Source organism: Lithobates pipiens, unplaced genomic scaffold (genome assembly GCF_037356315.1).
Source record: "Lithobates pipiens isolate NorthernLeopardFrog02 unplaced genomic scaffold, aLitPip1_a1.2 Scaffold_47, whole genome shotgun sequence".
Taxonomy (NCBI): Eukaryota; Metazoa; Chordata; class Amphibia; order Anura; family Ranidae; genus Lithobates; species Lithobates pipiens.
The window spans coordinates 2611538-2627832 of NW_027507871.1; the positions used below are offsets into that span (position 1 = coordinate 2611538).

At 46.8% G+C, this 16295-nt stretch overlaps 1 protein-coding gene across 1 annotated transcript in view; it reads right to left on the minus strand.

The window, feature by feature from the left end:
- LOC143956939 (T-cell surface glycoprotein CD4-like) overlaps positions 1–16295 on the minus strand; it is an 81540-nt gene that overhangs the window by 37771 nt on the left and 27474 nt on the right. The window contains exons 2-4 of the mRNA XM_077467111.1: positions 10882–10984; positions 3139–3300; positions 378–518 (exon numbers count right to left, since the gene is read on the minus strand). Of these exons, the coding sequence (XP_077323237.1) occupies positions 378–518; positions 3139–3300; positions 10882–10930 (352 nt within the window). The 5' untranslated portion in view covers positions 10931–10984. The remainder of the gene's footprint in view (positions 1–377; positions 519–3138; positions 3301–10881; positions 10985–16295) is intronic.

A 16295-nucleotide genomic window follows, 5' to 3' on the forward strand; every position in this document is an offset into this window, starting at 1 on the left:
CATTGATAGGTGACACTGATGGCCACTGATAGGTGACACTGATGGGTACTCTGATGTCTACTGGCAGCACTGATGGGACTGCATCAATAATCAGGACATTTTGGTGTTGTGGGGGAGAGGGGGAAATAGTGCCCACTGTTGGTTTTCATTGTAGGTATTATGACCTAATGGTGTTAGTGAAAGGATTGGCGCCTCATTGTTAGTGCCAGTGGAAGGAATGGCGCCCCAAGGGGCAGAAAAAGACCAACCAAGGGCTGCAGTTTGGAGGCCATTGGGGTATACAGTATCATAGTTTACATATATGTGCTGATTATGTTTCCCGGATAGAATTAGCAGCTCACCCATTGGCTGGAGTTACTCTTTAACTATGTACTTACCTGCAAAGACTATGAGCTGCACGGTGTGAAGAATGGTGGCCTTGTCTTTCTGGCAGGTGTAAATCCCCGAATCGCTTCTCTGCACTTCACTCACCTCCAGGTCACTTGTGGCGTGGCTCTGTACGTTGAAGCGGCTCGCATCTGCCATCACAGATATCAACAGGTCAAAAAACATATCATTTTTCATTTAGGGTAGGAGGTAGGTGGACACCCCCCCTCCCCCCATGTCCTTTCCATAAATATTATCTGCTTTACAATATTAAAATATCATCGGTCACAAAGGATAACAACATGGCGGCTCCGGGGTTTGCTTGTCAACTTGCAGCGCTGAGCTTCTGGGATCAGTTCCCCCCAGGACCCCTATCTGCCTGGAATTTATACATTTCTTGTTTATTAACCACTTGACCCCTAGAAGGTTTTACCCCCCTTCCTGCCCAGGGCATATTTTGCTATTCAAGCACTGCGCTACTGTAACTGGTAATGGCGCGGTCATGTGACACTGTACACAAATGACACTAATAACAATAGTGGAGGGGGATGGTCACTGAGCACTTGACTGCAGCCTATTGTCATTAATGGTATTGGATAATGTCTTTATGTTTGATGGTTCTTTATATTATCCCTCCTGAAGAAGCGTTTTTTACACAAAACCTGTTGAGGATTCCCTGTACATTGAGGATTGATGTCATCTAATGTCTGAGGGGACCACATGTGTGTGTGCAGCCTATTGCATGAGGGTGTGCACCCCAAAGCTTCACATGCGTGTGCATGTATATATATATATATATATATATATATATATATATATATATATATATATATATATATAAAGGTGTAGGCACATTTTTACCCCCCCCCCCCCACCGGCACAGGGACAGAGAAGCAGACTCCATCACAGGGAAATCTTTCCCATCTCCCCACCGGCACACAGAGCAATAGAGCCTTCCATGCCAGCAGAACACAATGATCACTGCTGGCTGCTATAGCTGCTGGCAGAGATCACATGCAGAAAATCCGACAGGCTGGTTGTACTGAAGTCGATTGATGGACTGACTTCAGTACAACCAGCCTGCCTACAGATTGAACTAGTTGAGATCTGATCCATCTATGGCCGGCTTAAAGTGGTTCTCCACCCTAAAGGGGAAGTGCCGCTCATGTGATCCCTCCCCCCCCTCCGGTGCCACAATCGGCACCTTTCAGGGGGGAGGGGGTATCTGCACCCACTTCTGGGACAAGACCACCGCAGATGCCCCCCCGTTGTGTTCTGGGAAACACACTGTTCCCAGGACACAGCAGGGACCAGCAGAGACGCGCAGCGCGACTCACGCATGCGCAGTAGGGAACCGGGCAGTGAAGCCGCAACGCTTCACTTCACGATTTCCTGATAGACAGGGCTGGACTGGGACAAAAATTTGGCCCTGGACTTCATCCAGACCGGCCCACTTTAATTTTGCAAACACGCAAAAAAAACAGTATATAAACTGTACGCAATTGGGCAAAAAAGCCCCTAGAGAGCCCCCCTTACATCTGGGTCCCCAGAGAGCCCCTCTTACATCAGGGTCCCCAGAGAGCCTCCCACTTACATCAGCGTCCCCAGAGAGCACCCCTTACATCAGGGTCCCCAGAGAGCCCCTCTTACATCAGAGTCCCCAGAGATCATCTGCCTTACATCAGGTTCCCCAGAGAGCCCCTCCTTACTTCAGGGTCACCAGAAAGAGGGCAGGTAGTGGGCCGGGACCCTGTGGTTGGGGACTCCTGGACTGACTCGGGGCTATGGGCCCCAGATTCGGGGCTATAGCCCCAAAAGTCCCCCCCCAGCGATGCCACTGGCTATCACTGAAACCAGCCCACTGAGCCATCGGCCCACCGGGAAACTCCCTATAGTCCCTATGGCCAATACATGCCTGCTGACAGAGGATGGCGGCGGGGGCAGCAGAGAGCCGAACGATCGCTCGTCATCTGCCGCCGACATCGCTGGACCCCGGGACAGGTAAGCGTCAATTTATTAAAAGTCAGCAGCTGCAATATTTGTAGCTGCTGGCTTTTAATATTTTTTTTAAAGGTGCAGAACCGCTTTAATGCACACAGGGTGATTAGAGTGTGACCCAGGCACACCTGGCACACCCTGTGTGCACGCCCCTGGTACCCCATTACCGGCAGAAATTGTTCTTATCGGGTCAATAACACACGATTTGAAGATGTCATTGTTGCTTGTATTCATGTATGTGGATAATTGCTCCTTTTCATGTTATTGTATCAATAAATTGTTACTTTTATTACGATGTTATTGTAAATTTGAGGTCCTGAGAGCGTCCATTTTCCCTTTGTCTCTGGGGACATAGTGGGGTTTGTCCCCAGTTTTCTATTGCAAGGATGATGGTACCCCCCATACCCTTCACCCTGCCTTATTTGTTAAAGGGCCCACACTTTATTCTTACATCTAAGCATAGATAAATTATTAGACCCCCTTTCACACTTGTGCAACCTGAAAAGTCGCACCATTTTGCCGCAACTTTGGCTGCGATTTTGCAGCGACTTGAAGCAATGCCTGTGTAACCTTGAAGGTCTATAGACCTCGAGTCTCTCATTGAGGTCTATAGGCTGATTGGAAATCATTGGGGGGGGTACGACTTGTCATGTGACTTTCCAGTCCCAAGTCGCAGGACAAGTCGCACAAGTGTGAAAGGGGGGCTGTGGATTCATCCTTTAAAGGTGGGGGAGGGAAACGGTTCTTTCTTCATTCTTGTTATCCTTCACTTACCTTTTATAGCATGACTTCCGTACTTTGTGGAGCCTTTGTATCTGATGAGTAAAGATCCACCCCTTAGCCAGTCAATGTTCCCCCCTGACGCCACCCCACATGGCAGATTGACCTTTTTATTCTCTGCTGTTATGACGTTCTTACTGGAATCCAGTGGTACACCTGAAAAACAAAGTGCAGGTCAGTGATAGGGAGGAGGTTTGGGTTTGCAGTGAATCCAACGTTCACAAAAGTTCACAAATCTTGGCCAAAAACTTTGCCGGTTGGCCATCAGGAATAAGGAACCGCCTGTAGTCCAGTGCTTAGTCTTTGCCCTTGGCCAGCTCAGCTGCAAGAGCCAATAATAATAGAGGAAGAGTTACCATAGCGGAAGAGTTACCACAGAGGAAGAGTTACCATAGAGGAAGAGTTACCATAGAGGAAGAGTTACCATAGAGGAAGAGTTACCATAGAGGAAGAGTTACCATAGAGGAAGAGTTACCACAGAGGAGGAGTTACCATAGAGGAAGAGTTACCACAGAGGAAGAGTTACCATAGAGGGGGAGTTACCATAGAGGAAGAGTTACCATAGAGGAAGAGTTACCACAGAGGAAGAGTTACCACAGAGGAAGAGTTACCATAGAGGGGGAGTTACCATAGAGGAAGAGTTACCATAGAGGAAGAGTTACCATAGAGGAAGAGTTACCACAGAGGAAGAGTTACCATAGAGGGGGAGTTACCATAGAGGAAGAGTTACCATAGAGGAAGAGTTACCATAGAGGAAGAGTTACCACAGAGGAAGAGTTACCATAGAGGAAGAGTTACCACAGAGGAAGAGTTACCATAGAGGAAGAGTTACCACAGAGGAAGAGTTACCATAGAGGAGGAGTTACCATAGAGGAAGAGTTACCATAGAGGAAGAGTTACCACAGAGGAAGAGTTACCATAGAGGGGGAGTTACCATAGAGGAAGAGTTACCATAGAGGAAGAGTTACCATAGAGGAAGAGTTACCACAGAGGAAGAGTTACCACAGAGGAAGAGAGTTACCATAGAGGGGGAGTTACCATAGAGGAAGAGTTACCACAGAGGAACAGTTACCACAGAGGAAGAGTTACCATAGAGGAAGAGTTACCATAGAGGAAGAGTTACCACAGAGGAAGAGTTACCATAGAGGGGGAGTTACCATAGAGGAAGAGTTACCATAGAGGAAGAGTTACCACAGAGGAAGAGTTACCATAGAGGGGGAGTTACCATAGAGGAAGAGTTACCATAGAGGAAGAGTTACCACAGAGGAAGAGTTACCACAGAGGGGGAGTTACCATAGAGGAAGAGTTACCACAGAGGAAGAGTTACCATAGAGGAAGAGTTACCACAGAGGAAGAGTTACCATAGAGGGGGAGTTACCATAGAGGAAGAGTTACCATAGAGGAAGAGTTACCACAGAGGAAGAGTTACCATAGAGGGGGAGTTACCATAGAGGAAGAGTTACCACAGAGGAAGAGTTGCCTCCTTACAAACATCCGACTTACAAACAGAAGGAGACAACAGGAAGTGAGAGGAAATCTACCCCTAGGAAGGGAAATTCACTCCTGTAAGAGTTAATATGGGAAAAAAGGTGTCTCCACGGATGCTTTATCACCAGTCCACATTTCCCTAACAACCCAAAATTTTCAAAATCCAATTGTCATTGGGACAGAAAGTGAGGTGAAATCTTCTAAACAGGGGCACAGACCTTCCCTATGCTATCCAAAAAGCTTAAAAATAGATTTTTTGGCTGGAGCTACACTTAAAAAATTTACCTCTTCCGACTTACAAACAGATTCAACTTAAAGAGGAAGTAAACCCTGATGAGTTTACTTCCTCTTTCATTCCCTGCAAAGGTAAAGCATAATGGACTACTATGCATCGCATCGCATCGCATCACATCGCATAGTAGCCCATTATGTGTCACTTACCTGACACAGGAGCCAGCGAAGTCACCGCTGTCCCCTGTAGTCCGGCGCATCCATCTTCTCGGTGGGTCTTCCCGCTCCGCCGCTGTCATTTGGCGAAGCCGCGATGACGTCACTCCCGCGCATGCGCTCGGGAGCCGCCATTCGCAGCATGCGTCGTAGACAGCGGTGCCTGTCTTTCGGCAAATATCTCCTAAACCGTGTAGGTTTAGGAGATATTTCTTGGACCTACAGGTAATCCTTAATCTAGGCCTTAATCTAGGCTCACCTGTAGGTCCAAGTGTGTTGTAAGGGTTTACAACCACTTTAAGAACAAACCTACAGTCCATATATGGCTTGTAATCCGGGGACTGCTTGCACAGAGGAAGAGTTGCTATAGAGCAGCCTTTCTCAACCTTTTTAACACAGAGGAACCCTTGAAATAGTTCTCCGGCCTCGAGGAACCCCCTGATAAAAATTTGAAAACTACAACTCATGAGACATTAGTGTGATGGTCAGTGAGCGGGATGGTCCTTACACTCAACCAGGGTTCAGTGGAACCCTAGGGTTCCTCCAGAGGTTGATAGGTGTTCCTTCAGCATTGGGAAAAATGGTCCTTACAGGTAGCTAAAAAGATCAATGGTGTCGGTGGGAACTTATCTAAGAGGCAGAAATTTCCCAATGCTAAAGGAACCCCTACAACCTCTGCAAGAACCCTAGGGTTCCACTGAACCCTGGTTGAGTATCACTGCTATAGAGGAAGAGTTACCAAAGAAGAAGAGTTACTAAGGAGGAAGAGTTACCATAGAGGAAGAGTTACCATAGAGGAAGAGTTACCATAGAGAAAGAGTTACTATAGAGGAAGAGTTACCATAGAGGAAGAGTTACCATAGAGGAAGAGTTACCACAGAGGAAGAGTTACCACAGAGGAAGAGTTATTATAGAGGAAGAGTTACTATAGAGGAAGAGTTACCACAGAGGAAGAGTTACTATAGAGGAAGAGTTACCATAGAGGAAGAGTTACTAAAGTGGAAGAGTTACTATAGAGGAAGAGTTACCATAGAAGAAGAGTTACTAAAGTGGAAGAGTTACCACAGAGGAAGAGTTACCATAGAGGAAGAGTTGCCACAGAGGAAGAGTTACCACAAAGGAAGAGTTACCACAGAGGAAAAGTTACCATAGAAGAAGAGTTACCATAGAGGAAGAGTTACTAAAGTGGAAGAGTTACCACAGAGGAAGAGTTACCATAGAGGAAGAGTTACCACAGAGGAAGAGTTACCACAGAGGAAGAGTTACCATAGAAGAAGAGTTACTAAAGTGGAAGAGTTACCATAGAGGAAGAGTTACCATAGAGGAAGAGTTGCCATAGAGGAAGAGTTACCACAGAGGAAGAGTTACCACAGAGGAAGAGTTACCACAGAGGAGGAGTTACCATAGAAGAAGAGTTGCCATAGAAGAAGAGTTACCATAGAGGAAGAGTTACTAAAGTGGAAGAGTTACCATAGAGGAAGAGTTACCATAGAGGAAGAGTTACCACAGAGGAAGAGTTACCACAGAGGAAGAGTTACCACAGAGGAGGAGTTACCATAGAAGAAGAGTTACCATAGAAGAAGAGTTACCATAGAGGAAGAGTTGCCATAGAAGAAGAGTTGCCATAGAGGAAGAGTTACTAAAGTGGAAGAGTTACCATAGAGGAAGAGTTACCATAGCGGAAGAGTTACCACAGAAGAAGAGTTACCACAGAGGAGGAGTTACCACAGAGGAGGAGTTACCATAGAAGAAGAGTTACCATAGAGGAAGAGTTACCATAGAGGAAGAGTTACCATAGAGGAAGAGTTACCATAGCGGAAGAGTTACCACAGAAGAAGAGTTACCACAGAGGAGGAGTTACCACAGAGGAGGAGTTACCATAGAAGAAGAGTTACCATAGAGGAAGAGTTACCATAGAGGAAGAGTTACCATAGAGGAAGAGTTACCATAGAGGAAGAGTTGCCATAGAGGAAGAGTTACTCCACCAATATATGAAATGTAAATGACATGTAAGAAATGTTATGCCCATTACTTTTGGTACAGTCTCGTATAATCAGTACAAATATCCTACAAACTAGAATCTTTTGCTTCATCCACAAGCACTATGGGGGGAACTTACCTGATTTAACTTTGATGATTTTTCAGCTAAATATCCGATATTTTGGCACAATTTTGCCAATGGGATGAATTGTGTACAATTGCTGTCCATGAAGACGGAGAAATGAAGGTGGTTTAAAAAACGCAACTGACACCCCCACCCAGCTTCCTACTTACCTCTATTGCAGAGCCTCACACTGTGCGATGTCCGCTGAGCCACACAATGAGACCTCCGAACCTTCCATGGAGTCATCTGAGACATTGGAGCTGGATCCCCGCCCGGCCCTATACAAGGCTATGAGCTCCACAGGTGCGGCCAACACCAAAGAGTGCCCATGGGGAAAGTGGTAATTATAAAGACAATAAGATCTATTTACTGTGATCAGATTTTACGATATTATATTTTGTGGCTCTTTAGTATGTTTTTCAATTTATTGCTATCGCTATTACAGCGTACAAATCCTCTGAAGAAAAAATTGTGCCGGTCGGCACCCCTGTGAGTCCGATCGCGGGTCCCGCGGACTCGGTTGCGGGCATACCCTTCGATCGTCTCACGGGGCGGCTGAATGAGGAGATGCCGCTGTAAACAGCATTTCCCCATTCTGCCTAGCAACTAGTGATGCTGATCTCTGCTCCATGTGATTGGAGCAGAGATCAGTGTTCACTAAATTAAAGCCCAACCCCCCCACAGTTAGTAACACACCCCTAGGAACACTTAACCCCTACCCTGCCACCCACTGGTTAACCCCTTCACTGCCAGTGTCATTTACACAGGAATCACTGCATTTATATAGCACTGATTACTGTATAAATGACAATGGTCCCAAAAATGTGTCAAAAATGTCCGATGTCTCCGCCACAATAAAAATCGCTGATCGCCGCCATTACTAGTAAAAAAAAATTATTAATAAAAATGCCATAAAACTATCCCCTATTTTGTAAACGCTATAACTTTTGCGCAAACCAATCAATAATCGCTTATTGCGATTTTTTTTACCAAAAATATGTAGAAGAATACGTATCGGCCTAAACTGAGGGAAAAAAATGTTTTTTTATATATTTTTGGGGGATATTTATTATAACAAAAAGTAAAAAATAATGCATTTTTTTCAAAATTGTTGCTCTATTTTTGTTTATAGCGCAAAAAATAAAAACCGCAGAGGTGATCAAATACCACCAAAAGAAAGCTCTATTTGTGGGGAAAAAAAGGACGTCAATTTTGTTTGGGAGCCACGTCGCACGACCGCGCAATTGTCAGTTAAAGCGACGCAGTGCCGAATCGCAAAAAGTGGTCTGGTCTTTGACCAGCAAAATGGTCCGGTCTGTAAGTGGTTAAAGAGTATGTAGATGGTAAAAAAAAAAAAAAGGGAAATTGGAGAAGGTAAGGGAATAATATTTAATTCCCCCACTTAATCACCTATCCTATCAGCCACACTGCAGTCCAAAATATCGGACCAACAGGGGGCCTACATGTGCACTGAGGCACAGAAAAATCTGCAGAATTTTCGTCAAACAGTGATGTCGCTTACAGGCCGCTAATGAACAGGAGAGGGACGCATCAAGGGCCCCCGGGGTCCCAAGAAGTTGTACTTACTGCACAGACTGGGTTCAAGTCATGGCCCCACCAAGTATGCCAAAATCAGCGTCTGTCTCTGAAGAAGACCCGGCGGGGTCGAAACGCGTCAGTTTACCATCATTGTAGCACTTGACTATTCTATACTATCACGTGCTGTAAATGCTCCCACTTGTGCCGGTGCTGTAGTGTTTATATCTCCTGTACCGCGGCTCTTATTTTAACCACTTGCCGCCCGCCCTATTACAAATTGACGGTGGCAAAGTGGTTTCATAATCCTGATCGGACGTCATATGACATCCTCAGGATTATGAGCCACTGCACGCCCCCGGGGGCGCGCATTGCGGCGATCGTTGTTGCGGTGTGTCAGTCTGACACCCGGCAACTACGATCTCGGTAAAGAGTCTCCGACGGAGACTCTTTACCACGTGATCAGCCGTGTCCAATCACGACTGATCACAGTGTAAATAGGAAAAGCCGGTGATCGTCTGTCAGACGCGAGTAGAGGAGAGCCGATCGGCTGCTCCTCTGACAGGGGGGGGTCTGTGCTGATCGATTATCAGCACAGCCCCCCCCCGAGGATGCCCACACTGGACCACCAGGGACGCCACCAGACCACCAGGGAAAAGGTAATCCTCCCTAGACCACCAGGGATGCCAGTCAGCACAATGGATGCCAATCAGTGCCCATAATGGATGCCAATCAGTGCCCACAATGGGCATCACTGATTGGCATGCATTATTGTTTGGCACTGATTGGCATCCATTAGTACAGTATAACACCAATGCCGCCTATGAGTGCCCACCTGTGCCGCCTATGAGTGCCCACCTGTGCCGCCTATCAGTGCCCACCTGTGCCGCCTATCAGTGCCCACCCATGCCCATCTGTGCCGCCTATCCATGCCCATCTGTGCCGCCTATCCATGCCCATCTGTGCCGCTTATCCATGCCCATCTCTGCCGCCCATCCATGCCAATCCGTGCCAGCTATCAGTGCCAATTTGTGCCACCTATCAGTGTCCACCCGTGTCGCCCATCCGTGTCGCCCATCCGTGTTGCCCATCCGTGCCGCCTATCAGTGCCGCCTATCAGTGTCCATCAATGCCACCTCATCAGTGCCACTTCATTGGTGCCCATCAGTGCCGCCCCATCAGTGCCCATCAGTGAAGGAGAAAACGTACTTATTTACAAAGTTTTGAAACTGAAACAAAAAAAAACTTTTTTTTTTTTCAAAATTTTCGGTATTTTTTTATTTGTAGCGCAAAAAATTAAAACCGTGGAGGTGATCAAATACCACCAAAAGAAAGCTCTATATGTGGGGAAAAAATGATAAACATTTCATTTGGGTACAGTGTAGCACGACCGCGCAATTGTCATTCAAAGTGCGACAGCGCTGAAAGCTCAAAATTGGTCTGGGCAGGAAGGTGTTTAAAGCGGGACTCCGCGTTTTTTTTTTCTTTTAAAAGCCAGCAGCTACAAATACTGCAGCTGCTGACTTAATGACACTTACCCGCCCAGCGTGCCCGCGATGTCGGCACCCGAAGCCGATCTCTCGATCGTCTCTCGGGTGCTGCCGCCGCCATCTTGGGTATGGGAATCAGGAAGTGGAGCATTTCGGCTTCATTTCCCGGTTCCCTACTGCGCATGCGCGAGTCGCGCTGCGCAATAAGGACGGTCCCCGCTGCCTCTGGGATCTGTGTGTTTCCCAGCAGGCAGCGGGGCACTTGCGGAAAGGGGCGGGCACTTGCGGAAAGGGGCGTAAGTTACGCCCCCTTTCCGCAGAGAGCTATCCCGGAAGTGGGTGCAGTTACCTGGATTATCCAGGTAACTGCACCCCCCTCCCCCCTGAAAGGTGCCAATTGTGGCGCCGGAGGGGGGGGGGGATTCCGATGAGCGGAGGGTCCATTTTAGGGTGGACCTCCGCTTTAAGTGCCCCCCCCCCCCCGGTATTAAAGTGGTTAACCAATCATTTTCTAATATTTACCATTTCAAATGTTTTGATATTTTGTTTAATAAAATGGAAATTTATTCTTAATTCTTTTGTAGAACTTTTTTTTTTACTCATTTGCTGCCTAGAAACCCCCCATATGGGGGGGAGATCCCCTCTCTGATAGATATAAAGGTATAAACTCACATTTGTGGAAGTAGAGGAGGAATACGAGGAGTCGCTGTGATTTCTTCATCTTGGGAATTCGGAGTTTTCGCTTGGCTTTCAGTCTCCGGGGACGCGGAAAGGTCTGCGGACAAAGTAGAGTTTGTTGGAAGGCGCCATGGTCTAATATTTAATACGGTCTAATATCATCTATTTCTGGATTTTTACTGCCCGGTTAAAAATAAATAAAAAAAAAGCCATTTTCCCTGTTGGAAGTCATCTTGGAATGTTAGTAAAGTGAGTTTACCCAGCAGGGTGAGGGCAACTGAAGAGTCTTCCCCTGGAGGAAGGGATTCATGCATACCCCCTGGTGGTGGGGTATGGGAACAGGAGAGCTTTGCTGCAGACCACCCCGGTGATGGGAAGACTATAAAGTGCCCAATCGCCTCGCCTGCAAATCAGGATAGGAGGAGGCCAACTGTTACCGGAAGATGACCTGGGCCAAGGCAGGTGCCCATAGCCCAATGCTGCCCCCTTGTGGAAGAGAAGAACATACTTCCTGGGAGATGTTCCCGGGTCGGGTCGCCACCTTTTCTTCAAATCAAACCCGAACACTTTAGCGGCGCACAGCAATTTTTTTTATAGTATAAACGATACATATATTTTGCTACTAAATAACATTTCTAATCATATGAAGTTAATAACAAGAGTCCCCCTTTACATCAGAGTCCACAGAGTTCCCCTTTACATCAGAGTCCACAGAGTTCCCCTTTACATCAGAGTCCACAGAGTTCCCCTTTACATCAGAGTCCCCAGAGTTCCCCTTTACATCAGAGTCCACAGAGTTCCCCTTTACATCAGAGTCCACAGAGTTCCCCTTTACATCAGAGTCCTCAGAGTTCCCCTTTAGATCAGAGTCCTCAGAGTTCCCCTTTACATCAGAGTCCACAGAGTCCCCCTTTACATCAGAGTCCACAGAGTTCCCCTTTACATCAGAGTCCACAGAGTTCCCCTTTACATCAGAGTCCACAGAGTTCCCCTTTACATCAGAGTCCTCAGAGTTCCCCTTTAGATCAGAGTCCACAGAGTTCCCCTTTACATCAGAGTCCCCAGAGTTCCCCTTTACATCAGAGTCCACAGAGTTCCCCTTTACATCAGAGTCCACAGAGTTCCCCTTTACATCAGAGTCCTCAGAGTTCCCCTTTACATCAGAGTCCCCAGAGTTCCCCTTTACATCAGAGTCCCCAGAGTTCCCCTTTACATCAGAGTCCACAGAGTTCCCCTTTACATCAGAGTCCACAGAGTTCCCCTTTTACATCTGAACTTGCAGAGTTCTCTTTCACTGTAAGGGGGGACTCTGCAGACTCTGATGTAAGGGAGACCTCTGGGGCTTCTAACATAAGGGATGCACTGGGAGCCCTGATTTAAGGGGGGAACACTGAGAACTCTGATGTATGGAGAGGACTCTAATGTAAGGGGAAACACTGTGGCTGCTGGTGTAAAGGGGAATTCTGATGTAAGGGGTGCTCTGAGAATCCTAAATTGCCTTACTGTACTTACTCAGAGGAAAGAGAGAGAAGGGGGGAGACTTTAGTCACAGACAGGGATGGATGGATGGTGAGCTCACTCACCCCTTGGCAGTCAGCACCAGATGGATCTGAGGCTGCTGGACTTCAAATTTCCAGCTCCCACTTTCCCTTTCTGAGGCACAGAGCCGGGGATTGGAGTGTGGGGCAGACACAGAGGGGTAGGGGGTGGGGTGGAAGAGGTTCAGATCAAGCCCTCTCTCCTCTCCCATCTGTATGTGTTTGGGGGGGGGGAGGGGGTGGTTTGTTAGTGCTGGCTTTAGGGGCTGTGAAAGAGAGTGTAACGGACACTCTTAGCTGAGACAACCACTGCCAGCAATCCTGCTGAAAAGCCATAGTCCAGTGTAAATAATGTGTCCGGGTTTCAGACAGTCTGAAACCCGGACACATGAACCCAAACCCGAACTGTCCGGGTGAATCCTGGACGGGTGGCAACGCTATTCCCCGGGGGAGGGGGGATAACATTAATCTCGGTGATTAGGAAGAACAGCCCCTCATAGCTTCTCATTGGACCAGCCGAGAGACGCCAAATACTGAGGAGGACCTTACATAACGTATCCTCTATTCTCTTTTGTTTTATATTCTCTGCCGGATTCTTTTAGTGTTTTATGTTGTTATTTCGGCTTTCTTTGTAAATAAATGAGACCTTTGCTTATCGAAGTTTTGAGTTTATTTCTATAGCTAATATTATTATTATCATATCACCGCCATCAACCTGATCAGAGCTCCGATAGAGGAGCCAACTATAGGAAGAGAGAAGATCATTCATATTTATAATATCACCAGTTCAAGTCGCCATCATTGTCCTTCTAGAAAGCTGAATGCAAGGCAAACACACAAGCATATATACCGTGTTTCCCCGATAGTAAGACACCCCCGATTGTAAGACGTATCGGGAGTTTCAGAGGGGTCGGCTAATATAAGCCGACTAGAACTAGTTCCCCCACAAGCGGGGTTTTTAGGCAGCAAGAGACAGTAATAGAAGCCAATAGAAGTAGTATAAAAGGTATTTTAATAATAATAATTGGTAAAAACAAACATGAGCTTCACCTGAACACTTGGATAACAGACAAAATCATGTATATAAAGTACATATAATGTCACATGGAAGTAAGGTGTATATTCATCCAGGAGGAAAGAAACCTGTACCCGTGGTTAGGTGAGCACTCATTTCCCCTTTGTACTTGACCTATACTTGGTGATATACTGCACCAAAACAAGCCCTTTTTACTGCCTGTTCAATATGAGGACTGATCTAAACTAATTTACAGATCGGACTTCAGGAAATACGTTGTAGGGACTGCGCCAGTTACCACTTGTGGATTAACGCCTAAGTCGCCGTCCCTCATCTTTACCTTCTGGAACAGTTTCCTATTAGGTCTTACAATTCAGGTAATAACCTCACCACCCGCCTGGCTATTCCAATGATGCTAATACACCGGTGTGGTATTTTCTCACACATCACATTTACACACTTTTCTTATATGTATATATCATTATGCACTTGACACTCTTATTGATTATGTCCCTTACCACTGTCACCTAGTTCAGCGCATCTTGTTTTTGCACACTTTCACATGTGGTGTCTTTTTTGTTTGTTTGTTGTATGACCCGCATATATTATTATTTACTCATGTTTTCACTTTCTCACTATTCCTTTGCGCACTTTTTCTTACTCTGTTTAAGCGCATACTCACACCGTTTTCACACAGCCCACTTCCCATCACCTTTATTCCTCTTTTTCTTCTCCATCTTTCTTTTTCTCCCGTCCCTCTTTTTCTGTGTACTAGAGCTCACATACTGACACACATTCGCACACTCACTCATCCTAGGCCATTTTTTCCTTTGTTCCCCTCTTTTTTAGGCTCCTTGGATTCCCAGGCGTGGTTTCTTTTTCCCCCCTCTTCTTTCTCTCTTTGTCCGGGTTTTAGAAAGCATGTTATATGGACATTTGGACAATTGGGGGTGCAAGTGTGTATATGTATATGTGTACATGTGCACAACCCTTGGCATACATAACGGGGATATGATACTATTATCCCCATATTATGTATGCACTCCATGTCTCCAACATTTAATAATCCTTGCTTTCAATTATGTAATTAATTAATTTTTTGCCACTGTTGGGATTTTACTGCAGGTGTGACCCGCCATACCTTCGGTGTACCCTTACTCGCACCTACCCCCCCGGAGTTTCCTCCTCTGGGGGGCAAGGCAATAGTGTGACCTCCCGTGAGTCACGTCAGTGGGTGTGTGACACTGACTCTTCTTCCATCTGGCATCTTGGCAATACATACGGACCAGGTACCACTCAAGATGCGTAAAGGAAATTGAGATATTGCCTTATGGGAGAACCTTTCTTCTGAAGCACTACAATCCATCTTACCTACCTGGAAGTACATTATTGGGTAAACCATTTTTAAATTGATATTGGTTATCCCTAATATGTATAACACCGGATTTATTTATTCAGTGTAATCTTGTTTTTCTTTTAACAGACCACCATCTCTGAAGAAGACCCCCTCTGGGGTCGAAACGCGTTAGCTTTATGCTTTCACTGTTATCTACTCATACAGTGTAACATAGTTGTGTCTGTTATCTTACTTCCATGTGACATTATATGTACTTTATATACATGATTTTGTCTGTTATCCAAGTGTTCAGGTGAAGCTCATGTTTGTTTTTACCAATTATTATTATTAAAATACCTTTTATACTACTTCTATTGGCTTCTATTACTGTCTCTTGCTGCCTAAAAACCCCGCTTGTGGGGGAACTAGTTCTATTTGTATCTACTTGGGGTGAGCAGCACCCTCCTAGCTTCTTATAGCACTGTGTTCTTATTTGATGGCTAATATAAGCCGTACCCCGAAAGTAAGACATATGTCTTACTTTCGGGGAAACACGGGGGTATTGCCGCCTCCAGTGGCGTACTAAGAGTGGGGCGGGGGGTGCGGGCCGCACCGGGTGCCACACCCTGGGGGGGGGGGGGGGTGCCAGGCCAGCGCCCTCCCCCTCCGACTGAAGAGACAGCGCCGTTCTGATCAGTCTCGGGCAGCGGCTGTCACTCACAGCCGAGCAGAGTGAAGCCGCCTCCCCCTCCTCTTGTATGGCTACACAGTGCTGTCCATGAAGGAGAAGGAGGGGGAGGCGGCTTCACTTAAGCCGCCTCCCCCTCCTCCTCCTCCTCCTCCATACACAGCACTGTGTAGCCATACAAGAGGAGGGGGAGGCGGCTTCACTCTGCTCGGCTGTGAGTGACAGCCGCTGCCCCAGACTGATCAGAACGGCGCGACGCAACCACAGAGAAGGGGATTATTGCGCCAGGTCCCGGATCACTGCCGACAGGTGTCACTGGCTCTGTGTCCTCCCGGTACAGGTCAGTGCTGGTCATACAGAGAGAGACCAAGGAGGGGGAGGGGGGGTGTGAAGAGATTCTCTGCAGCTCTTATTATGTAACCGCAAGATGCAGCTGAGGAGGACTACAAGTCCCAACATACCGGGCTGTGTGGGCTTACAGTTCTCCTCTGCTGAGCATAGCAGCTTTGTATGCTTGGACTTGTAGTCCTCCATAGTGCAGCCTTGCATGCTGGGACTTGTAGGCCTCCTCTGTATTACAGTGCAGCCTTGCATGCTGGGACTTGTAGTCCTCTGTAATGCAGTGCAGCCTTTCTTGCTGGGACTTGTAGTCCTCTTCTGTAGCGCAGTGCAGCTCTGCATGCTGGGACTTGTAGTCCTCTTCTGTAGCGCAGTGCAGCTCTGCATGCTGGGACTTGTAGTCCTCTGTAATGCAGTGCAGCTCTGCATGCTGGGACTTGTAGTCCTCTTCTGTAGCGCAGTGCAGATCTGCATGCTGGGATTTTTTTCCAA